Below are 24,843 nucleotides of genomic sequence, written 5' to 3' on the forward strand. Positions count from 1 at the left end.
GGACTTTCTGCTGAGGAAGCAACCAAAAGTATGGATACACCCATCACAGAACAGATTTCCCACATTATATAACACTGGTGAAGACATCAAAATGCTAAACACATGGCATTATGAAGGCTGAAAACTTGCTTGGTGCAGCTTTGCACCTGCTGTTATGCTTTCCAGAAGGACTGAAGAGGTTTCCCAAGGCTAAAACGTTGCCTACTGAAAACCCCAGAAGATCCAATGGATTAAGATGATCAACATGAGTTTCAGAACAAACCTTTAACTGCAACTGAAGGTCCGACCAGTCCAATAAAAACTGTCCCATAAGCAGAAGGAGTGTTTCTCTGGGCACTGTGGTGGAGGAAACGGAGAGAACTGAAGGCAGCCTGCATTAACCCCTGGTTGCTGTAGAGGTGCCATTAGTTTTCATTAATGCAGCAGCTGCAGCTGCACACACACATACACAGTGCTCTTTCAGAGTCATGGGGCACACACAGCCCCACTCACAGCCAGTATCTAAAACACTCGGCCTGCGTTCGCCCCAGCACTGCTAACAGACGCTCAGGCTCAGGGCCATCTCCTCTCCTCTTTCTCTCTGAATCAGAATGGGCCGAGGACGAGAGAGGAAAATTATGCAGTGGTAAAATGAAATGTCTCAAAAGGCCTCCACTTCTCCAAGCAAGGAGATTTGGTCTGAGCTCTCCTGAATAGAATGACAAATGAAAAGAAAGGTCAGAAGAGTAGATGTGAACCTCTGAATTTAAGTGTCCTTCTTTTCATAACTGTATTTGATGATGGAATTACATTCTCCAAGCAATTAATTAGGAACACTACACACATTTTACTTTCAGAATAGTGTGTGACTAGCTGTGGCTCTTCTGCGTGAGACGACTTCTGCTTTGTGACATGGTGCATCATCATGCTGGAATTAGCCATCAGAAAATGGCTAAATAGTGGTCATAAAGGGATGCAGGTGGTCTGCAACAATACCCAAATAGTAGCATTTAACCAATGATTGATGCTTAAGGTTTTAAGGTGGAAAAAAACCCATGCCCCACACCATTAAACCACCTCCACCAGCCTGGACTGCTGACACAAGGCAGGTTATGTCCATGGGTTTAAATGTTGGCCCCAAATGCTGACCCGACCATCTGTGTGTCTCAGCAAAAATCGAGATTCATCAGACCAAGCTACGTTTTTTCCAGTCTTCAATGGTTTTGGTGAGCCTGTGCCCCCTGCAGCCTCAGCTATTTGTTCTTGGCTGGCAGAAGTGGAATCCGACATGGCAACTGGCAACCGGTGAGTTAAAGCAGGTGTGCCTGAGCAGGAAAAGCACAAGATTTGCAGGAAACCAGCCCTCTGACCATCATGTCTTCAGATCAGATATTGATATACGTTCTGGGAGAGAAATACTTATAATTGTGAAGTAAATCTTTTCATATAGCACAAAAATGACATTAAGGATATTAAAGATCAAAGAAGAGAAAGAGAAACAAAGCTGTGGAGCAGTGAGAGTTGCGAGAGTGGTGTGATTTCTGAACTGCTTCTGTAGCAGAAGGTTCACTCGAATATTCTCACTTCACCTCAAGTCACCTCAACATCTCTGGTAGACTAGACTCATTAATACAGTGTCCTCAAACTGACAGTCTTCATCCCCTTCCTCCGTCCTTCACTTCACCAGACTAAACACACACACACACACACACACACGCACGGTGCGGACAGTGGCAAGACCATGAAGATTTTTGTTGCAGCCTCAGGCTTAGACTGTGATAGTCAACATCTCCCACAGCAGTGTGTATATGATGAGAGTTCTTATCTGTACTGTTTGTGTGTATGGGTGTGTGTGTCACTCACAGGCAGAGTGTGTGGTGCAGGGAAGGCTTGGATTCTCTCCTTAAGGCTTTGGATTTGATTCTCCAGCTGCTGTTTCTCGTCTGCGCTTTTCTCCAGCTCCATCTCTTTCTGTTTCAGGTCTTCACGGATCATCAGCAGTTGCTGCAGAAATAGACAGAATAGACAATTTTATATACACTATTCTCTGATATAGATGATAGACACATTGGATTTAGTTTTAAAAAGTTTTTTTTAAGTTTGGTTCTAGCAATGCTGCACACACTAGGAGGGTACGGACTTAACACAATATCAACACAATAGATGCAAAGCCAGCCAACTTTGAACTGCAGACGATGCAGCGTTGGTGGGCAGCCCACATGCTCGGAGGAAAGCACCTGGTCCCCAGCTAAAACAGACCATCTACCCCCTAAGATCGATGGACGTAATGCAAATCCAAATTCCACAACTGCAATTTCCACTTGGAAACTGGTTTGCCGCACTTCCAAAGCGCTCCAGTTAGCAAGGCCCTGCAAGGGTCATGCATGCGAGGAGCGCTGAATAAAGGGATGAGGGGTTGCCGGCATGGAAAAACTTGCATTATAGTGCTCGAAAGAGTGCCTGTATGAAACTCCACTATTGCTGCATCACGAACTCTCGGTTGCAGCTAAACTTGAAGAAAATCTTGACAGTTTGCAGTGACTGGTTATTGCCAATGAACACACCAATGAAACCAGTACTTACAGTAAATGCAATATGACCAGCTTGGTTTCTTTACAGCTTCACAGTATTAAGTTAAGCTTAAATGATAGAGAGAGTGTTTGATGCTCGCTCTTCCATTTAACGACCATATTTAATGTGAGCTAAGAGGGAAACCATTTGTATCCCCTGGTAGCAAAAATAATAATATAAGGAAACCCTTTATGCTGTTTTTTCCCTGCTGTAAAGAAATCATACTCAACTGTAAGGGCCGAATTGTGGTGTGTACTGGACCGTGTGCACCATTACACCCCCAATGTGAGCTTTAAGAAACTCTTACAGCTGTACTATGTGAGAATTTGTAGTTTTTGCTCCTGTGCTCAGTAAATACCATCACCAATACCCCCCTATAGACAGCTGTACACAGAAAGAAGCATGTGAGCTGAGGCGATAAAGTAATAGTACAGAATTTTACACAAATATCATTCAGGTTTTACAACGTGAGGTCTCGTGCAGCTCCACTGAAGTTCCACAGTGCGGTAGCAGTGTCAGACCTAGAGTGGCAATGACTGGAGGGATGCTATTCTCCCTATTACAGTCAAGTTAAGAATCTACATGATTCTGTTATTTTAAGGTAAAACTGCTCTAAAATTCTGCTTTAGCATCAGAGCAAATGAATTAAATTGAAATGTAGTGAAATTGAAGATTTGATGGGGCCCCCAACAACTTCCTAAATCAATCTGAAGTGAGACTGGAGATTTATAAAGGTTTTACATTCATACTGTACTTCTGTACACACAGGCCCTCTGTTTGTATGGTGTACAGAGGCCTGCTGTGTTCCTTGACTGTGACTCATGTCCACAAATGGTTTCTTCTTAATCTTGATGTCAATCTTGACGTGAAAGATAAGGCTGCACAATATAGTAGTTGTTTATTGCTTTTGTATATTGGTCTTTGCAATAGTACTATCACAGAAAGCTGTATTATGCAAACAAGGCTTCCAACCAATCAGCAAATGGTTTACTGTCTCTATGGATGATTTACAATGTCAACTATACAGACAAGAATTTATTTGTAAAATGTGTTTTTTCGATCAGTTTGGGTATTGTTAGCACTTAGTAGATCTTACTCCTTCTTCTGCTGTGTGTCGGCTAATCAGTCCATTTCCAGTGAATCACAAAGTGCTTTCTGCTAAGTTCTGCAGTTCTGCTTGAAATTAAATCATGTACACGCCTCCAACCCCCTAAGGTCCCCAAAACAAGTATTTAGGTGCCAACAAAATCTGAGCATGACACTGAGCATGATTTTAGCTGCTCTGCAGAAATGTTATCATCAGTGTATCTACACCTACCGACAGGTCCAAATAAGGGTACTCTCTGTATGTGTAATATGTTTTATTCCCCCAGTCTCTGACGGCCTCTGATCTATGGTGTCATGTGTCTGCGGAGACAGACGTGTGCTGACCCCTGGGGGCAGGACGGCACTGCCGCTCCACCGTCAAGGTGGTAATATCTGGACTGTCTGTATTTTGCAGCCGGCAACAGGTAAATAGATTCTGTGCCTTGAGGATGTTTGTTTCTGTGGAGCAGCTCAGGTGGTACACTGATTAAATACAGAACAGCCGCATACTATATAGCAGCTCTATTACAGACAGCAGGAACTCCTGTCTGAGAAAACCTGTCTGAAATGTGTTGACGGATGCTTCTTCAACTAACATCCATACCAAGTGCATTCATGAGTGCACACTGTTTGTGTGTGCTACGTACACAATATTTATGCATATTGTCGCTGTCACACAAAAACTGTAACTTTACAGGAGAAGGCAAAACCTTGACTCCCACCAACTCGCCCTCCTGTATCAATAAAACAATTTTCCAAATATATAGTTTCCCAAAGTCCCATAGAGTGCATGTATTTTATCTACTCTATAGTCATTCACCATTCACATGGGCTTCCCATAGGTTCAATACATATAGATCATGTGCTACCCATGCATTTGTCCTGTGTCCTATGGGGCCCCTGCGGAGAGCAAGGTTATAAACAACAACTGGTCTCTAGAACCCCTGTGGTTGTAAACCCAACAACTGTTCTGACAATATATCAGTTTTTCTAAACCATACATAATGAATTCATAACAGATAAAGATATAAATCAAACAAATAAAACAAGACTTACATGAAGTGTCCATCATAGAAGCTACAGCTATAAAATCTGGACCTGCTGTTAACAGCATTAAGAAAACGTTAGATATGCCATTAACATTATGCTAAAGTCATGAGAGGCTGTGCATTACAGTGATCTTACCATAAGGAGGCATGATTCTAAACAGAGTTAAACCCTCTTAAAGGGTTGTCAAACTGTGTTGTATAGAACCTCAAACACTGTTGTCCCCTCCTTCTAAAGAAAACCCAGTATAACTAAAACAGCTGTAAAAACAGGCCAATGAGAAAACCCCACAACTACTATGTAACAGTCTTGATCTGTTATATTACCAGCCCCAAAAAAGTATAGAAACCCAGCCCACTAGCGAAAACCCTAGTCAAAGGGTTCTTTAACTTGCTGAGAGCACATCATGCTAATAGGACACAACGAGCGGACAGCAACACTATCCAGTAATGTTCTCTCCCTATAATAACCAGCATGCCAGTACAATCACTGGTAATCCCTCCACGGCCATGGAGAAATTCTGACAGCTAGCGTAGCCATGTCGGGGCTAATCAATACATCAGACATGATATTCAGCTTCCTGGCAGTAATGTTGGTAATGATACTTCACACACACATATTTCCAACAACTCGCTCACAAGTACACATATGCTGTTCTCCTATTGGAAGGATATTTATGTTTGGTGGACTATTCTCCAGCAGCCCAGCACTGACGCTGAGGCGTTTAAAAACTTCAGCAGCACTGCTGTGTCTGATTCACTCGTACCAGTACAACACACACTATCACACCATCATGTCAGTCTGTGGCACTGCAGTGCTGAGAATGATCCACCACCCAAATAATACCTGCTCTGCGGTGGTGCTGTGGATTCCACAGTCTGTAATTATAGAACTACAAGGTGCTCCTATATAATAAGTGAGGCTGATTTAATGGGCTGAGATCATTCCATACCAGATGGGGGTAATATTCTGATAGGACTGTGCATATTGTCAATAAATAATTGAACTGTTTATTAATAGAATTACAATAAACAATTCTGCCAAACAACGTGGTTAATTAACAGTAGGCCGTAACTGCCAAGCAACATGGCATATAATACAGACTATATAAATGTCATGTAAATCTTATAATTATGTAACTAAAATGATGTATGTAAACAAGTATGTAATTATGCAGTTACAATCAAGTAATGCACAATTAACGCAAATCACATGCCCAGCAAAACAACAGCACTAGGGTTAAAGGGTCTACTGTGGCTCTGTATATATGTCTCATTTACTGCTACAATAGAAGTTCAGCCCTGGTTTAAACACAGTCGGAGCGGAGTAGGGGTACAAACTGCTGAGCAGACCTGCTGAGCAGACCTGGGTACAAACCTAAAGAGGCCCTCGCTTTGTTTAAGGTGGACCTTAAATAAGCTGTGCAGGCTGAGACCAGCCAACAATCTCTCAGAACTACAGCCATTCTGCAAAGAACAGTTGGAAAACAATGCTGACCAGAGTCCTGACCCTGTAAGGTGTCCAAACATTTGCATAGCCCAGAGATGAAAATACTGTGTTTTATGTTTGACTAGCTACCAAGGCTGTATAGGACAAACATATAAAAACAAATTACAAATATGTGTGTGTGTGTGTGTGTATTTGTATGCATGTGTGTAGGCATGGGCTGCTTAATTCACACATATAAGCTGTTGATCTGTAGCACTGTCACATGTGTGATTCTCCCAGTGTGTGTTTTCACAGAGCAGAGAGCCATGCTGGCTTGCTCTCTTCCTTAATTCAGAGAAGCCACACTGAGTGAACAGATTCAGTAAAAATGCACCCACAAGCACGCCTCCCAGCTCGGGTTCAGGCTGAGAACTCAGCGGAACTATGCACGAGAGATGCTCCAGGCTGGAACCCGCTCTGAAAATAGCTCAAATTCCCAGAGGAAGACCATTAAATAAATACATAAGTAAAGGCTCATAACAAAGGAGTATGACTTGAGGAGTACAGGGAGCTGACTGGATGGCTGGCATTAAAATGTGCATTGACTGAAGTGCAGTGTACACAGTTCCAGTGCACACAGTGTTTTGGTATAGACCTATCCTCTGCACTTACTGGGGTGCAGAGCTGGAAAGCAACAAATGACAACAACTCGCTTTATAGCACTTAAGTCCGCTCTGGGATAGTCCGCGCTCATAATAATCTTACTTTTCTTATTTTATTTTTAATAAAGTGTTCGACCAAGGTATCTTCATTTTCCCATCTACCCTCCCACAGAAGCAGTTAATGCTAACCAATCTTGGCTAAACAGTGCACCTGTACTGTCTGAATATTTAGCCATTGTGGCATAACAAGCACGGCAGCACTTTATTACACATACAGCTGTTGCTTGTTTAAACCCAGTGAAAATGAACTTAAAGTAATTTCTTGATTTCTTTTATTTAATAAACAACTGTGTTCATCAGGAGCACCAAATTCCTCTGTGTTCACAATGTAAAGACCCTCACCTGGCCTCTCAACACCAGCCCCATAGCCAAGAGAGCCCAGCAGCGTCTCTACTTCCTGCAGAGACCGAGGAACGCTCATCTCCCCCCTCCCATCCTTCACCATGATCTACAGAGGGACTGTAGAGAACATCCTGTGCAGCTGCATCACTGTCTGGTTTGGGAATTGCGATGTCTCTGATTGCAAGACCCTGCAGGAGGTTGTGAGGACAGCTGAGAAGATCATTGGGGTCCCTCCATTAACTCAATCGTGGACTTTTACACCACACTGGCTGCATCTGCAAAGCCACCAGCATTGTGGATGACCCCACTCACCTCTGGTACAAGGTACACTAGATGGACAAAAGTATTGGGACACCTGCTCATTCATTTTTCTTCTGAAATCAAGGGCATTAAAAACTAGACTTTGGAGCATTGCTTTGAGGATTTGATTGCATTTCAGCATTTCAGCGACAGTGAACGTTAGTGAAGCAAGGATGGTCTATGATCCCCAACTGCCCAACTCTTCAACTGGACCATCATTCCAGAGAATACTACTACTCAATGCTAGGGGGCTTTATATCCATCTGGCCTACTCCTGGTATTAGACATGGAGTCAGCAGGTTCATGTTAGCTCATGTTTAGTTCATCTGCTCTAGAGAGTCCTATAGACTAGACAAGATGTGTGTGTGCGCACTTGGACAACTGTGTTAGCAGTAGAATGGGAATGAATGGGGCATCATTTCAAGGGGTGTCCACAAACATTTGGACATAAAGTGTACAAGCCACGTCTCTTGACTTTACTTGTGTAATCTTATATATTCAAGTGAATTAATACCATGGTAGATGTTACTCTTACTTAAGCACAGCTTTCCACTACTCTTTCCATTCCTGCTAGTGCATGTTGATCTGTAATAGATGACGTGTCCACAAAATAAAACAAGCCACTGTGTTTATCCACTGTGGCTTTCTTTCATATTGTGCTGCTCAGCAGCAACATTCTGTCCATCTGGAGATGGGCAGGACAACCAGACATGTGTGTGGGAGCCGGGCTGTCTTAGTCTCTACACACCAGTATCTTCTGCACCTTCTGTGCTGATGCAGTGTGTGTGTGTGTTTGTGTGTATGTACTTAGTCATCCACATGTACTGAGTCATGCTCGAGAGGCTACATTATGTTCTTACAGTGCACAAATGTTTGCGTACGCTTGTTTGTTCGTATGCAAAACAACATTGTTTTGTCTTCAGTCGGCCCAGACTGTTTTCTAGGAGTCGTGTTTGTGTTTACAGACGTGGTCATTGTGTAGGTGTTTGTTTTGCCCATACAGACCAATACAAACTGTGGAAACAACGGTAGTTTAGACATGTGTGTGTTGGCTTGTGCACACCATCACAAGGTAATGTGCGTATTTGCGTGCGGTCATAAACTTATCTAAGAGCTACGTTTACATAGTGTATTAATACAGCATGTAGGTCTGTGTTAGTAAACCTGTGTAAAAGCACTGTGTACAAACATGTAAGTACAGCATGTACACATTTATACGTCAGCCAGCCATAATATTATCACCACCTGCATAATATTGAGTAGATCTCCACTGTGCCGCCACAAGATATCTAATTAGTCGGGGCACGAACTCCACAAGACCTCTTAAGGCGTCCTGTGGTATCTGGCCTGTAGGTCCTATAAGATGTGAGGTGGGGTCTACATGGACCACATGTATAATCCTTAGGTGCTCATGACACTGCTGTCGGTTCTTGGTCCCATCTTTGACCACTTTCGGTGTGTACTGACCACTACATGCCAAATAAAAAAAAAACAAACACAAGACCTGCCTAGTGTTTTGGAGACCCAGTCTGACCCCGTCGTCGAGCCATCACAATTTGGGCCTTGTAAAAGTCACTTAGATTCTCATGCCGTTTTTCCTGCTTTTAACACGTCACCTTCAAGAACTGACTTCAACGTTCACTTGCTGCCCAATAAATCCATCCCTTCACAGACGCCACTGTAGATAATCAATGTTTTTCACTTCACCTGTCAGTGGTGCTAAAGTTACGGCTGATAGCTGTATATGGTATGTGTGGGTATGTATACCTTCTGCATGCCCTGCAAGGCCTGCTGGAGGAAGCTGAGCTGCTGCTGGCGCGTGCTGTCCTCCTCAGAGCGCTGCGGCTGGGCTTTATTCTGCTCCTGCTTCAGCAGCTCCACCTCGTTCCTGTACGCGTCCAGCTGACACCTTAGACTATCATTCTCCTCCCTCAGAGCCTCCACCTGAGCCATCGGCCCTGAGAGAAAGAGAGAGAGTGTGCAACATGTCACTTAAAGGAAACACATGCAAGCCTTCTCCCTGCCAGCACTGGTAGCACTGCATGATGAACCGTTTAGTGGTGGTGAATGGATCCAGACATCTGAAGCATTTAATGTCAATAAAGGCTCGAGTCACTCACTCCTGTTTTGGAGCATTTCTATCCATCTTATTCTGCCACGCCCACTTTCAAGAGGTTGTTTCTTCTGCCTTTGTGTCAGAGGTTCGGGTCACTGCGTTTCTAATGGTTTACAGCAGTATCGTATTAAAAATGAATGCGGTCTGAAGCTGGCTACTGCGGTGTACACTGATCACAAAGGCCCATAAAGTGGCTAGCTGAGGGAACCCAACTTTCAAACAGGCTATTTAACGGTATTTAGAGCAGTGTTTCTCAGCCCTGGCCCTGGAGGAACACTGCCCTGCACATTTTAGTGGATTCCCAGCTTTAACACACCTTTGCAACTGTGAAAGGGCTTGTTAGTGAGCTGATTAGTTTAATCAGGTGTGTTGGGAGCAGGGAAAGCACTAAATTGTGCTGGGTAAGGTGCCTCCAGGACCAGCGTTGAGAAACACTGATTTAGAGCATAGCTAACTAGCTTTCCCAACACAACACAAAAAAAGATTGTTGTGGGGTACCATATCCAACGAAAATGAGGACCTGCTCCTGTGGTTGAAGGTGTTCAAAATGCAAAACATGCACTCTACCTTTCTCGCAGTCTATTCAACCCTTTAGGTCTGCAGTCCATATCCCACCATCACTGTGTCACCACTGTGCCACCATGTATGGACGGTTGGGTGGAGACACTTGGTTATGAGGCTCTGCTGAAGTGAACGTGTCAGGTATGTGTGAGACTATCAGGTAAGACGTTAGTCCAAAAGCTCACATTTTGCCAGTACTTTCGCTTCAGCGGAGCTGCATAACCAAGCTATTTCTCTGGGTAAGGGTGTTCTGGTGTTGGTTCTTTTTGGTCTCCTCGGTGAGAACATGGTGAGAGCAGACATATGGACATTTGGGTGGATGTTTTTGATTTAGCGCCTTCAACCACAGATGCAGGTCTTCTTCTTTAGAAGTCATCAGATAGTTGTTTGCAGTTCCACAGCACTCTGATCTATTTGTGTTGTGTTCATGCAAAATTCTCCTCCTCTTCCAATTATTGCGGCACCTTCTAATGAAGCATGTTGTACTACTCATTGTAGGTTTATCAGAACTGCGTCTATATCAATAGATCCGCTGTTGCACCAGTAGTTCTAACACAAAGCAAACAAAGATGGCCACCCCATTGTTTCACAGAAAATAAGGTGGACTGATCCACAACATTTTCACATAATGTGAAACACTATGTAATAATGTGATAATATAATCAAAAAAGTAAAAAATTACAAACAATGGAGATACATGGACAGTATGTACAATGTAATAATAATAATTAGTAATAATGTAAAATTACTTAATTAAATAAAAAAATATCAATATTAATATTCTTATATTCTAGCACTAAACAAATGAACAGTGTGCCAACAAATGAAATGCAATGCATGCCACTGACTGACTTGGTTGTCTGTTAACCAGAGTTGGGTTTTTGTGATGTACCCACGCATCAGCCAATAGGAGAGGGTGTGAGATCAGTCAGTCAGACAGATTTTATACTAAATGCTGGAGGAACTAATCGCTGTTTCCAGCTCAATCCAATCAGAAAAGACCTAGAAAGACAGCAATCAGTTTGACTGAGCCTCACATGTCTTCTTTGCTGCATTTGGGGAAGAAAATGATGAGAGCCCTGGTACAGGGGTATAACACTGCATGTGTGTGACCCCCATTCACCCAGGCTGGAGGAAGTGGAGAGAGTGAAAGAGAGAAAGAAAGAAAGAAAGAAAGAAAGAGAGAGAGAGCGAGAAAGAGAGAGAAAGAGTGAGAGATGTGGTGAGATCATGAGTAGGTGAATGAAAGAGCAAGACTGAATATGACCATAGAGAGTACAGTGGCATGAGTGTGTGCATTTGAGAGATAGATAGAGAGAGCCTGGGTGAGTGAATTAGAATGGAAGTGAATGAGAAGGAGAATCAGAGAAAGGCAAAAAGATGAAACACATCATGAGGAGGATGGAGAGGAGAAAAAACAGACTGAGATGTGAACAAGGACAAGAGATGACAGGATGTGAGGGCTAGCAAAGGCAGGATGAAAAACAATAGATGAAGCATGTATTCGAGAGAGAGAGAGAGAGAGAGAGAGAGAGAGAGGGAGGGGCTGTAGAGTGTTTCAGGAGAAGAATGGGAGAAATACACATAATAACAGCCATGTGAGTGGGGGGTGCTAATAGGTGGCACAGTGATGGTGGTGAGCCGTGGACAGCAGACCTAAAGGGTTGAATAGATTGCGAGAAAGGTGAGGAAGAGGAGGGAGGGATGAAAAGTGGAGCAGAATGTTGAGAGTGTTTCTAAAAGGCTTTCTCCGGGCTCAGGCCGAAGTGCGTCATTCTTCTGAGGCTGGGCTGCAATCTCCAGCTAATTAGGGAGGATTAAACAGGGAGAATGTGTATTACTTAATGCTTGACTTAATGCGACATAGGCAGTGGTATTACACAGCTGTAATTAAATGGCTGTGGTAAGGTCGTTTCCATTCAGCGAGCGTTCAGTAATCAGTCTGATCTGAGGGCGGACAGCCAGGGGAAAACACCCCGTCTATCCAGACTGGCTGAGCACATCAGATCTGTCCTTAAGACTAGAGATGGAGAAGAGAGCACTGCAGCATTACAGCAGCTCTGTATAGCCCTCAGAGGAAGGGGGTAGGGATAAAAGGTGGGAGTGCAGGGGGCTTGGGACCAAGATGGTTACTGGGAGTTGCACCATCACCTGGAATTTGGGGTGTAAGAATACATGGCATGGTGATAGAAAAGTGTGACAACGCACAATGACATTGTTCTATGTTGGGCAGTGGTGGCTCAGCGGTTAGAGCGCCGGGATATCGATAACAGGGTTGTGGGTTCGATTCCCGGGCTCGGCAAGCTGCCACTGTTGGGCCCTTGAGCAAGGCCCTTTACCCTCTCTGCTCCCCGGGCGCTGGAGTTGGCTGCCCACCGCTCTGGGTGTGTGTGTGTACTCACTGCCCCTAACACGTGTGTGTGTGTGAGTGTGTGTTCACTACCAGATGGGTTAAATGCGGAGGACACATTTCGCTGTACAGTCCACACTGTACAGTGACGAATACGTGCACCTTTATCCTTTATCCTTTTATCATAAACTCATAGCAAAAAACATTCTAAATAATACGGAAACATTCTTAATAGAGGATTCACTGAACCATTTTTGGTGCTATACAGACCCACTGGACCACCACAGAGCAGGGTGGGTCATTCTCAGCACTGCAGTGGCACTCACATGGTGGTGTGTTAGTAGTGTGTGTTGCGCTGGTATGAGTGTATCAGACACAGCAGTGCTGCTAGAGTTTTTAAACAACTCAGGGTCACTGCTGGCCTGAGAACAGTCCACCAACCAGAAATATCCAGCCAACAGCATCCTGTGACCACTGATGAAAGACTAAAGGATGACAAACACAAACTGTGCAGCTTTTGCTTGTGACTTTACATCTACAAGGTGGACCAAATAGGGAGTTTCTAATAGAGTGGAAATGCAAAAGGAACGCAGAATGGTTGCTAAAGTGGTTCTCACTGGTTGCTATGGCATCCCAGGTGGTTGCTAAATCTTGGCTAGGTGGTTGCTAAGGTGTTGCAATGGTGTAGGTGTGTAGTAAAATGTGCCAAATATTTTGCCCAAAAATCGTTGGTCCAAAAGCTCATCCAATACATTTGGCTAAGAGAGCGGTGTCCACAAACTTTGGGCTAAAATAAGGGGTGCTAAAACATTCAACAAAAATAGGGTTGGTCCAAAGGTACATCCAATACGCTTTGCTAAATTTGGGGTCACATGAAAAATAAGATGGATTAAATTATTACTTAAAAAAGGGTTTATTTAAGTATGAAAAAAGAGGGTTGGGGTAATATGACCTCAAGTCAAGTTTAACCATCTAAACACTGACAAGACTATGATCAGCATCCCATGTGTCTGATGCGTAACATAAGGGGGCACTGTTAGCACTCCACACTGAAGATTGTGCTTTGCATCAGTGATACTGTGTGTCCTCCCATCTCCGAATGAAGCTGGGTAGGAGGGATCGGATTGATTGGTTTGCTTCAACAAGATCCTAGCTGAAGTACACATGCAGCTCTCCCTCTGCAGAACAGTGGGCTGCTGTAGGAAGCTGGGCACGTTCTACTAGTAAAAAAAAAAACCCAACAAAACAAAAAAACTTCCATGTTCACAGTACACTACTGTACTGGCACTGGACACTTGGCCGTTAGCTCTGATTAGCTTGTGGGAAAACATTCAGTAGAGAGGAAGGCCTGAGGGACATCCAAATCAGTCTCGAAACTAAGAGGTTATGATTAGGCCAAACTCATTTCGTGGAGATGAACAGAGAGGAGTTCCAGGGCTTTTCCTTCATTCCAGAGCTTGTACTGGTAGCTGGCAGGAGTGAAATATTTGTTTTCATAAATGAGGAGGGTGTTGAATTAATCCCACCATCAGCCAAGTGGATAGCGTGCCCTTTTCCCTCTCGTGGCATCCTTTCAAACATCTGACAACACTCTGACAGTGATCGTTATCATTGTTTTCTAATAACCAAGGTCGCGCATGAAAAGGAGTGTGAATCAAAACCTGGTAAATGTATGACTGCATTTGCATACATCTGCATGCTAATGGGGAGCTTCTGACACACCTGAGAATCCTTGATAGTTCCACAGGAGTCTGACGCCACACCCGCACGGTGTGGACCGACAGAGAGGGGCAACATTTTCAAACCTGCCGTGAAGACTGCAAATACCAGCGTGGTTTAAAAAAAAAAAAACATAAAAAAACCCCCCTGACAAATCACAGTGGTGGATTCCCCAGCATCCTCCCACTGACTCTTAGTGTGCTAAGCAGCTCCTGTACAGTGCAGGCTCTAATGACACTTCAGCGACAAGCAGGACAAACCCTGAACGAGCTGAACGAGCAGCTGGCAGAGCCATTCTGAGGCGTGTGCTGCCATGTTCAGCCTGCCAGAGGGGGTAATAGGAGCATAAAAAAGACTAATGGCTTTGGATCATGATGGAATCAGCTGCCAGCTCTTAGATTTGATGTCTTGTGCTTGGGGTCTAATGGCTCCCCTGCCAGCAGTGCCACTGACAGGGGGACATATTGACAGCGGAGAAGTCAAAAGGCTCACCATTCATTGTCCCGGATCTAACCTTTTACACACACTCTTGACCTCTCACCTGCCCAAGTGGCTTCGCTCACATTCGCTTTCAGCACTGGTACGGCCGAGTATTTTCCAGAGCACCTCGGCACCTGTTCGCTCTGCTGTGCAATGCAGCAGCAAATGTAGCTCAACGCTTCAAAGCCTTGCCGAGGACAGACCATCTACGAGGTTTCTTAATTCCAGAAAGGGATCTAGCTGACACTAAAGGAGGAATCCTCCTTCTTTAAGAGAGAGCAGAAAACTAGCTTGCTATTCAAACTAGACAGTGAGCGAAGAGAGTCTTTTAACAGCATGACTTTTTTCATTTGAAAGCATGAAATGAGCTGGTTGTTGTTTTCCTGCTCTAATTTGATGGCGCCATGCAATCAGTAAGGAAGGAAGTTTCTTAATTACCTAATTACCTTATTACCATCTTCTCTAGTCAGTGCTTGCGTGCAAAGGGATCGGTACTCCTGTAACCCACCAAAGCTTCCAAATTCCATGGTCAACTGGAATGATGTTCAGCAGAGTGTGTGCAGGTTGCTCTGCAGCATATTGACCCCGAACAGAAGATCCGGGCAGTGTCAGTACTATAATTGGAGTAATTGGACCATGAATGCTGTTTGGCCCGGATGCTGTGGGAAAGTTGTTCCAATCAGTCCTCATCATCTCATTTAGTTCAACTAAAACTCTAATTATCCCCACATGGCAATTAAGAAGCAGGCATAAAATACAGGAGACATGAAATGCATAAAAAATACCAAATAAAGTTGCCTCTGTAAAAAAGCTGTAAAAGATGTAAAACAGCCCTGTAACGTTGCTGTCCTGCAGAAACTTTGAATCTCTGAAATGGGATAGAAAACCCAAATTCCTCCCCAATTTATCTGAGCCAAATAACCCACCCATTCACCAGGACTCAATCATTTGCAATGCCTCCAAAACATAGAGGGTGAAGACAAGCATGTACCTCCACCGACACATGTGAAGCTAACCATCGCCTTTTTTTCCAACTGCTGCTAGTGGCGCATCACTAGGCAGCCGGCTTGCTCGAAGGGAAGCCCCGGATCCCCTGCTACATCAGCCAACAGATACCTGTGCCGGCCAGCATCACTGTGAAAGTGATGAGGGGGGAAGAGTGCCAACTACCAACCCAGAGAGAGCATGGCCAATTGTGCTCTCTTGGGCTCCAGCTACAAATTTGATTTGATTAGAACCCTGTACTACAATGATTTTGAAATATACATTCAAAAACTATTGCTGACAACAAATGCACACACAGATTCTATAATCTCCACAGAAAAACCTTGCCAACAGGGCCACTCTGTCCACAAACTTTTGTCCACATAATGTTTTTCAAAAAGGTAAAAGTTATTATTACTGAAACTTTTTCGCTACTTTTTGGCAATGGAGCTGTATTTCACTGTCATACACAGCAGCACTGGAACTGTAATCTGCGATGGACAGAGTGGGAATAAACCAATAAACCGCTACAAGACTCAGCCCCATTCATCATTCAGGCATGAAAAAACTCATGTGCGTAACAGCCAAATATGAAATATGAGAATAATTATACTGATAAAACTGGGAATAGTAAAAAAAAATGTGTAAAAATGACAATGTTTAGTGTGCAGTTTCTTCATATACTCCCACTATACGCATTGCAGACTGCTGTCAACATTTTAACGGTTTATATAAAATCCATACAATCTTAACTGGTTTTATTTACAAAAAAGGAAACTTTAAGTTCCATAGATTGTGATTTTTTTTTTACTGATGTGGTTTTGTATAAATATTTAATAATACAGATACTCAGTACAGAAGCAAGCAGGCATGTGATCTGACAGAAGTGTATCACTTTACCTATAAAGCCTTCAGTTTTCCAAAGAAAAAAAGTAATGTGAAAAAAATAGGACACCGCATGAAATCATTTTGATCTTCATTTGAATTCTGAGTTATATATTATTATAACTAAACATAAAACTGAAGAAATGTCTTTTAAACATCATTTGAAAAATGCAATTATTAAAAAAGCATTTTTTTTGTGAGGAAAAAGTTAGAACACCTCCACATTTAGAACTACCTCAAACGTCTACATTTCTTTCAACACCAAGGGTTTGACATGAGCTGTGGTAAAAGCTACCTGCAAACTAATATCCTATTTACTCTTGGTCACTTCATGCGACTAGTATCTGGATTGTATCCTGATAAGATTATAGTTCATGCATTTACACTTGGTAGTCAAAATGCTCTCCAGTTAGTCAGACTGAAATCTGTCTGCTGTGTGGGACAGAGTATGCAAATGTGCTTGTAGTGCTGCAGTAATTACAGGTGTTTGGTTGTGGAAAGAGTCTTGGAGAGAAGGATGCGTTTACACTGCTATAACATGTGGTTTGAGTGACAGGATATGCATCTGTGTTAAATGTGTCCTGGGTGTGTTTACACTAGCAGGTTTATATGGCTTAGCCTTATCCAGATATACTCCTGATGCTGAAGATGCATGAAGTGACCAGGTGTTAACAGGGCTCAAATGTCTGAGGTTTAAATAAGACAGGTTCCCCCCACAATCCTCTCTAACCATGGTCTAAGCATCTGCATCTGATGTGGAACACTTGATTCTGTATTGTAGTCAGGCACATTATTCATTATTGAGTTAATAAATCAAAATAATCAATAAATATGGATTAGGGCTATTAGCTGTTGCGATGGTCACAGCAGTCTTAATTTCTCAGCCTATCTAATGTCAGAAAGCTTCAATACGCCAGGCATCTCCTTCACTGAGCAGTACAGCGGGCAGCCAGGACCTTAAAAACCACTGCCGCAGAATCATGGCTGCTGGGCTTTATTGCTGAACCCTGCTGGGGAGTAGACGGTGTGTGTGTGTGTGTGTGTGTCTATATGTGAGAGAATAGAAGTTACCTGAGTCGTCTGAGTCTTTGCTCTCAGGCACGTCCTCCATGTCATCATCGGACATCTCCATCTCCTCCTCCCTGCGGATCCCCATCAGCTCCTCATTATGGATGTTCCTGATCTCCTGCAGGACAGAGAGGGGAGCTTTAACCTCTGAGGCTGGCGGGACACCTTCTGCAGACTTTCATCAACACATAAAGTATATGGACTGGAAATGTAATAAAGCACGCTGACTAGTCAGTAAGCTCGTAAAAAAAAAAGCAGCCGGAACCGAGCCAGCCACGGTGATGCACAGAAGAGGCTCCGTGTTGGCTGACCTTGTCGGTTTGGATGGTCAGTGGGCACACACTACAGTAAGAGCCTTTTATACGCCGTAATGGCTGGCATCAGTGCCTGAACGGGGCTTGTGGGGGGGCTTGTGGCCGGCAAAGATCCGCTGGGGTGAGAAGGGACACTCTGAGCAGATGTCTCTGCATGGGTGCTGCCTGCTGGCCGACCTAACGGGGGAGCTCAGTGGCTAATGAGGCATGTGCATAGAGGAGGAGACACACACATGCGTGCATGCACACACGGAAAAGTGCTATGGGAAGAGAAACTCACTCCCCAACAAACAAACAAAAAGCTGAGCATAAACACCACCATCTGTGCAGCGCTGCAACTCCTGATCTCACAGAGAATTACAGAGGTCGAACAGGTAGTGCAAAAATAAACACACCCATCTGCCTAGAGAGAGAGCGCGCGAGAGAGAGAACGAGGTAGGGAGGGGAGAGAGAACGGGGAGAGGGAGGAAAGGGCGAAGGGACTGAAGAGAGATTGCATATAGAAAAAGTAAACAGACAGAGTGAAGGAAAAAGGTGGAAAGAGAGAGAGGGAGAGAGAGAGACAGATGGATAAAAAGAGAGAGTCAGAGAGAGAGAGAGAGATTACAGACAGATAGTGACAGTAAAGAGACAGTGAGGGAGACAGAGCGAAAGTCAATGAGGGAGAGAGAGTGAAAGAAAAAGAGAGTGAAGCAAAGCAGAGACAAAGAGAGACAGTAAAGAGAGAGTGCAGGAGAGAGGTGGGAGAGTGCATGAAAAGTGAGAGAGAGGTAGTGTGTGAGAGAGATGGAAACTGAGAGTGAAAGAGACAATTAGTGTGAGAGAGATGGAGAGTGATTGGAGAGTGATGGGAGAGTGAGCAAGAGAGAATATGAAGAGTAAGAGACAAACAGTGTGAGAGAGAGAGTGAGAGAGACACAGACAGTATGGAAGAGTGATGGGGAGAGCGAAAAAAACAGATAGTGTGAGAGAGATGGAGATTGAGAGAGACATAGTGTGAGAGAGATGGAGAGTGAGAGAGACATAGTGTGAGAGAGATGGAGAGTGAGAGACAGATAGTGTGAGAGAAATGGAGAGTGAGAGACATAGTGTGAGAGAGATGGAGATTGAGAGACAGTGTGAGAGAGATGGAGAGTGAGAGACATAGTGTGAGAGAGATGGAGAGTGAGAGACAGATAGTGTGAGAGAGATGGAGAGTGAGAGACAGAGAGTGTGAGAGAGATGGAGAGTGAGAGAGATGGATAGTGTGAGAGATGGAGAGTGAGAGAGACAGATAGTGTGAGAGAGATGGAGAGTGAGAGAGACAGATAGTGTGAGAGAGATGGAGAGTGAGAGACAGATAGTGTGAGAGAAATGGAGAGTGAGCAAGAGAGAATATGAAGAGTGAGAGACAAATAGTGAGAGAGAGTGAGAGAGACACAGACAGTGTGAAAGAGTGATGGGGAGAGTGAGAGACAGATAGTGTGAGAGAGATGGGCAGTGAGAGACAGATAGTGTGAGAGAGATGGAGAGTGAGAGACAGATAGTGTGAGAGAGATGGAGAGTGAGCAAGAGAGAATATGAAGAGTGAGAGACAAATAGTATGAGAGAGAGTGAGAGAGACAGACAGTGTGAAAGAGTGATGGGGAGAGTGAGAGAGACAGTGTGAGAGATGGAGAGTGAGAGACAGAGAGTGTGAGAGAGATGGAGAGTTAGAGACAGATAGTGTGAGAGAGATGGAGAGTTAGAGACAGATAGTGTGAGAGAGATGGAGAGTGAGAGACAGAGTGTGAGAGAGATGGAGAGTGAGAGACAGATAGTGTGAGAGAGATGGAGAGTTAGAGACAGATAGTGTGAGAGAGATGGAGAGTGAGAAACAGATAGTGTGAGAGAGATGGAGAGTGAGAGAGACATAGTGTGAGAGAGATGGAGAGTGAGAGAGACATAGTGTGAGAGAGATGGAGAGTTAGAGACAGATAGTGTGAGAGAGATGGAGAGTGAGAGACAGATAGTGTGAGAGAGATGGAGAGTGAGAGAGACATAGTATGAGAGAGATGGAGAGTGAGAGAGACATAGTGTGAGAGAGATGGAGAGTGAGAGAGACATAGTGTGAGAGAGATGGAGAGTGAGAGAGACATAGTATGAGAGAGATGGAGAGTGAGAGAGACATAGTATGAGAGAGATGGAGAGTTAGAGACAGATAGTGTGAGAGAGATGGAGAGTGAGAGACAGATAGTGTGAGAGAGATGGAGAGTGAGAGACAGATAGTGTGAGAGAGATGGAGAGTGAGAGACAGATAGTGTGAGAGAGATGGAGAGTGAGAGAGACATAGTGTGAGAGATGGAGAGTGAGAAACAGATAGTGTGAGAGAGATGGAGAGTTAGAGACAGAGAGTGTGAGAGAGATGGAGAGTTAGAGACAGAGAGTGTGAGAGAGATGGAGAGTTAGAGACAGATAGTGTGAGAGACAGATAGTGTGAGAGAGATGGAGAGTGAGAGACAGATAGTGTGAGAGAGATGGAGAGTGAGAGAGACATAGTGTGAGAGAGATGGAGAGTGAGAGAGACATAGTGTGAGAGAGATGGAGAGTGAGAGAGACATAGTATGAGAGAGATGGAAAGTGAGCGAGAGACAGTATAAGAGCGGGAGCCAGAGAAAGTAGAGAGGAGAGAGTGAAGAGAGATTATAGACAGATAAGGGCGAGAGAGGCAGAGACAGTAAAGAGAGAGTGAGGAAGAGAACAAGGAGAGAGAGCAAGAGGACAATGAGGGGGGAGAACAGAGAGAAAGGAGAGTGAAGAGAGTTTATAGACAGAACAGAAAGAGACAGACAGTATAGAGACAGCATGGAAGAGTTAGAAGGAGAGTGATTCAGAGAGAGAGACGGGAGACACAGAGAGCGATGAAGGACAGAGCACGAGAGAGAGAGAGAAACAAATAGAGCATGAAGAGAAATAGACTGTGGAGAAAGAGGAGGGAGAGGGAGAGCACAGAGAGGGCAATAAGTAGGAATGCACAGAACCAATTTTTTCTGTTCTGACGCCAAAACCAGATACTGATCCGATACCACTGTTGAATGAATAAATGCTCCAATAAATAAATGCAATGCTCCAACCGAGCAGTTCAGCACAAGTCTCTCCCTGTCATGGCAGAAATAACGGCAGAAACAGCAAAGCTGTGGATTTTTAAAAAGACTTAAATATGGAATCTACTGATATTTAGTGATATCTGATATTTTTCCCTAGTAATCCCTAGTAATAAGAGAGAGTGATCACAAAGAGTGTGTGTGTGTGTGGGGGGGGGGAAGAAGAGACCCAGAGAGAGGGGAAAAAACTATTGGGGGTGGGGGAAGTAGTAGAGAACGGGTGTGCTGCCGGGGGGTTGGGGTGCAGTTTTCTTTTGAAGTCTCCTCTGTAAGACCGTGGCTTTAGCCGTCCCTCCAATCCCGCGCTCAGGCAGTCACAGCGCCTGCAGCACATGCCAGCTGCTGTTCAATTCAGCTCGTCTGTCCAATCACACAGTGCTACCTGCAGCACCGCTCGGAATAACAATCAGCGCCGTGCTCCAGACTCTCGCACTGACTGGACAGAACAGCCTGTTAAAGGCAGCACTTACCAAGGCCCATCTAACCTGCAGGGGGGTTCAGAGAGGCAAGAAGACAAATCCACCAGTTTGCAGCAATCCAAGCCAGCGTTGGGGTGGGGGTGCGGATGGGGTGGATATGGTGTTGTTGTTGGAAGGGGTTTGGCAGTGGTTCAGAAACCAGAGCTTTACCTTCAGAGTGACTAAGAGCGGCTCAGTGACTGTCCAAGCATACGTGAAGGTGATGGAACAGGAGAGCACACACTGAGTTGTCATTACACTTGCCATCCACTGTCACCCTGCTGCAGACAGAAGCTCCTACTAAAAGCCCTTAACGCACAAACACTCACATAGGTGGGCTGGGTTGCTGATGGCCCACTTCCAAATACACATGAGTTTTGGAAACTTCGCAAGTTTAAAAAGCCTCCCCCAGGGTGAAAATCCCAACAGTAGTGGAGCTTCATAGTGTGGAGCCTTCAGGAGGAGCTGGAGGTTGCCTTCAAGATGTGCATAATGTGAGGGATTACAAACAGTGCTACTGCACAAGAGACATAGAGTGAAAGGGAGAGAGACACCCTGAATCTTACAGAGTGAGCTATTAGGTAATGAGTTGATTATATTTAACCACAGACAAAGGGTGGGAAATGGGAATGCTGGAACTCTGGCTTGACTCGGGCTTATTATGAAATTGTATAGATTTTTTGACCGCATGCCAAATTAATAGAGCTAATGTTGACACACTACGCTGAAACTCTCTTAGCCCCAAGGAACACAGTGTAAAATATTAAGAACACTTGTATGATACTACAGTTAAAATAATTTGCACGGTTTGGTCCTAACTGGGTGAGGTCCTAACACTTTCTATGCCACTAACTAACTAAACACAACCGTGTGGGGAGAAATGAGTGAAATAGGCCCTACATACTATATATGTAGTTTGTGCTGTAGACCCCAATGCGCTCAAAGGTAATGTTCTTCTTTACTTTTAAACAAACAACCACAATTCAGCTGTGCTGGTTTGGTAGATTTTGGCTCTGTAAGTTTCTCTAATCTATTAAAGTTGCTGAAACCAACTACACCAGCCTTGGGACTGGTAAAGGCACTGCTTGCATGACCATATACTAAAGGTCATGACCTTCCTGTTTACAACAAAAGAGCAGAAATGTGGTGCAATATATTGTAGTCAATGTGGAAGGTTTTCACAGGGCATACTTTGTAGGTGTCTACTGTGTACCCACAAGAGCAGGATTAACCTAATTACACAGAAAACATGGATTTAGGTTCCCTGCAGTTTTAAGCAAATGACAACATTAAGGCTTAACTAAATCCGAAAATATATAACATAAAACATTTTACAATTTAACTAGCGCTTAACTTAATAGTATCATGCTAAAGGCCCACAGTGTTGAGCAGGCCGCCAAGCCCACAACTCCAGCAGAGTAAAGCAGGTGCCCAAACCCTATTTATTGACCATGACGCTGTCCTTGGTTCTGGAAAGTCCACAGGAACTGGAGCTTTCTGTCTCTTTCTTGGAGTGCACTGGAGCTAGTGTGGAAATGGTGGGACTGCTGCGCAAGCCTGACCTCTCACTTTGGGTTCCAGCTACAAAAGTATGCCTGCTATTCGATCTTGGTGGCTTGGGTTATGAAAGGACCAGAATGAGATGGCTGTGGGGCAGAGCTGTAGTTCTCTCCTGGCTCAGGTGCCAGTCCTCTTCCCTGTAATGAGGAACACCTGGGTCTGATCTGGGGAAGGAGCATGGGATGCTTGAACAGCCAAGGAAGGAGAGACACAGAATAACAAGCCAGAGAGAGACAAGAGGGAACACTACAGGGCTGAAAAGCTCCCCTGTTGAAAGAGTTTGCTTGGGTGGCTCTGAGTAGTGTACTGTCTACAGGGCTGAAAAGCTTTACTTAAGTTAAAGTGTTTCATTTAGGTTGAAGTGCCTCACTGTGCTTTGGCTCATAATAAATGGTCTCATCTGCCGCCGCTCATCTGGCCTCCAGTTTCTCCAGTATGGTGCATAGTAGTAGCATATAAAAGTCTTGGTGGGGATATTTGAACACTGTTCTTTTAAAAAACGAAGATATTCAAAAAGCAAAAAGCACGGTTGAAATGTTCATCCCTAGAGGGAACGCTGCTTAAATAAAAATCATAAAGCATAGATTTGCTCCCTGGACTGACCACAGCCAGTCTCAATCAGGATGCAATTACTGCTTCATCAATGAGTCTGCTGCACAGCAGAGCGGGAAAAAAATAAGTGTTCCTGGAATTGCACTCATAGCAGTAGCCTAAGGTCAGTGGATGCTCTATCTCCTGCTGCACAACGGAAAAGTGGTTATGAGTGACAGTGGACAACCGGTTTGAGGGGGGAATAATACAGGCTATGTAATTTAGCTGAAGTGAAGGTCTGTGCTGCTAAAGGGTTTACTGAGGACATAGTCAGCCCCTGCATGAGGGTCTTCCAGGGCATCACAGACAAAATAAGAGATGCTACAGAAAGTTTCACTATCATAAGCACCAAGATCGAAGGACGACTTGAGAAGGAACAAAGGATACCACATTTAAAGAAATGAAATTCATTGCAGCACGTTCATACCATACAATAAAACTCCTTGAACATTTTGAACACCTACCTTTCATGATGAGGAGTCTCTCGGTTTAACTTTTTTTCTCGGAATACCTACAAATGTTATGTTTGTTCCAAATCCTCAACCATTAAAGCTCTGTGATAACGTGATAAAAGAAGCACAATCTCAATGAACAGTTTCTGTTGCTCCTGTATTCATTTAGACTCGCAAATCAGGACCTTTCCAAGCACATATTGATTTGATCTAGAAGCAAATCACTACCATCCCCGTGATTCATGTGAAACACTGCTCTGTAGCAGCGAGAAATAAGAAAATTATGATGATAATTACACACCAGATTTGGTCTTCGCTCACTGGCGCCCAGAGATAGATCTCGACACTTACCGAATGACCAGAATATCACAACAGAGTTACTCTTCATCAGCCTCCTCATGAGCAAAGGGGAAAAAAACCAAACAAACAAAAAAAAGACCCACAAAGACGTTGCTGAAGCTCATTTATTAACCAAAAAGACCCGGTGTCCCAGCAATTCAATTTTCATCCGAACTAAACAAGAGAAAAGAAAGTCTTTATCTAGTAAGAAGGCCCAGCACAGGTTGCACAGGGAGTAAGTGAGGTAGTGTGTTTCTGACTGTATTGATCTGGAGTAGAGCCCTAGGGCTCCCTATGATAAATCTGTGATGAAAAGGGACCAGGCCAACCGGTACTCGGTGAGCACTCACTCGGGTGTGTTATCTGCTA

At 44.1% G+C, this 24,843-nt stretch overlaps 1 protein-coding gene across 9 annotated transcripts in view; it reads right to left on the minus strand.

Moving 5' to 3' along the window:
• The window catches only part of enox2 (ecto-NOX disulfide-thiol exchanger 2), a 278,033-nt gene that overhangs the window by 16,406 nt on the left and 236,784 nt on the right, over window positions 1–24,843 (minus strand). For all 9 annotated transcript variants that reach the window (XM_072668263.1, XM_072668268.1, XM_072668266.1 and 6 more), the window contains 3 exons: window positions 17,642–17,756; window positions 9,243–9,433; window positions 1,843–1,983 (listed from right to left, as the gene is read on the minus strand). In XM_072668263.1, the coding sequence (XP_072524364.1) occupies window positions 1,843–1,983; window positions 9,243–9,433; window positions 17,642–17,756 (447 nt within the window). The remainder of the gene's footprint in view (window positions 1–1,842; window positions 1,984–9,242; window positions 9,434–17,641; window positions 17,757–24,843) is intronic.

Source organism: Salminus brasiliensis, chromosome 2 (genome assembly GCF_030463535.1).
Source record: "Salminus brasiliensis chromosome 2, fSalBra1.hap2, whole genome shotgun sequence".
In the NCBI taxonomy this organism is placed as follows: Eukaryota; Metazoa; Chordata; class Actinopteri; order Characiformes; family Bryconidae; genus Salminus; species Salminus brasiliensis.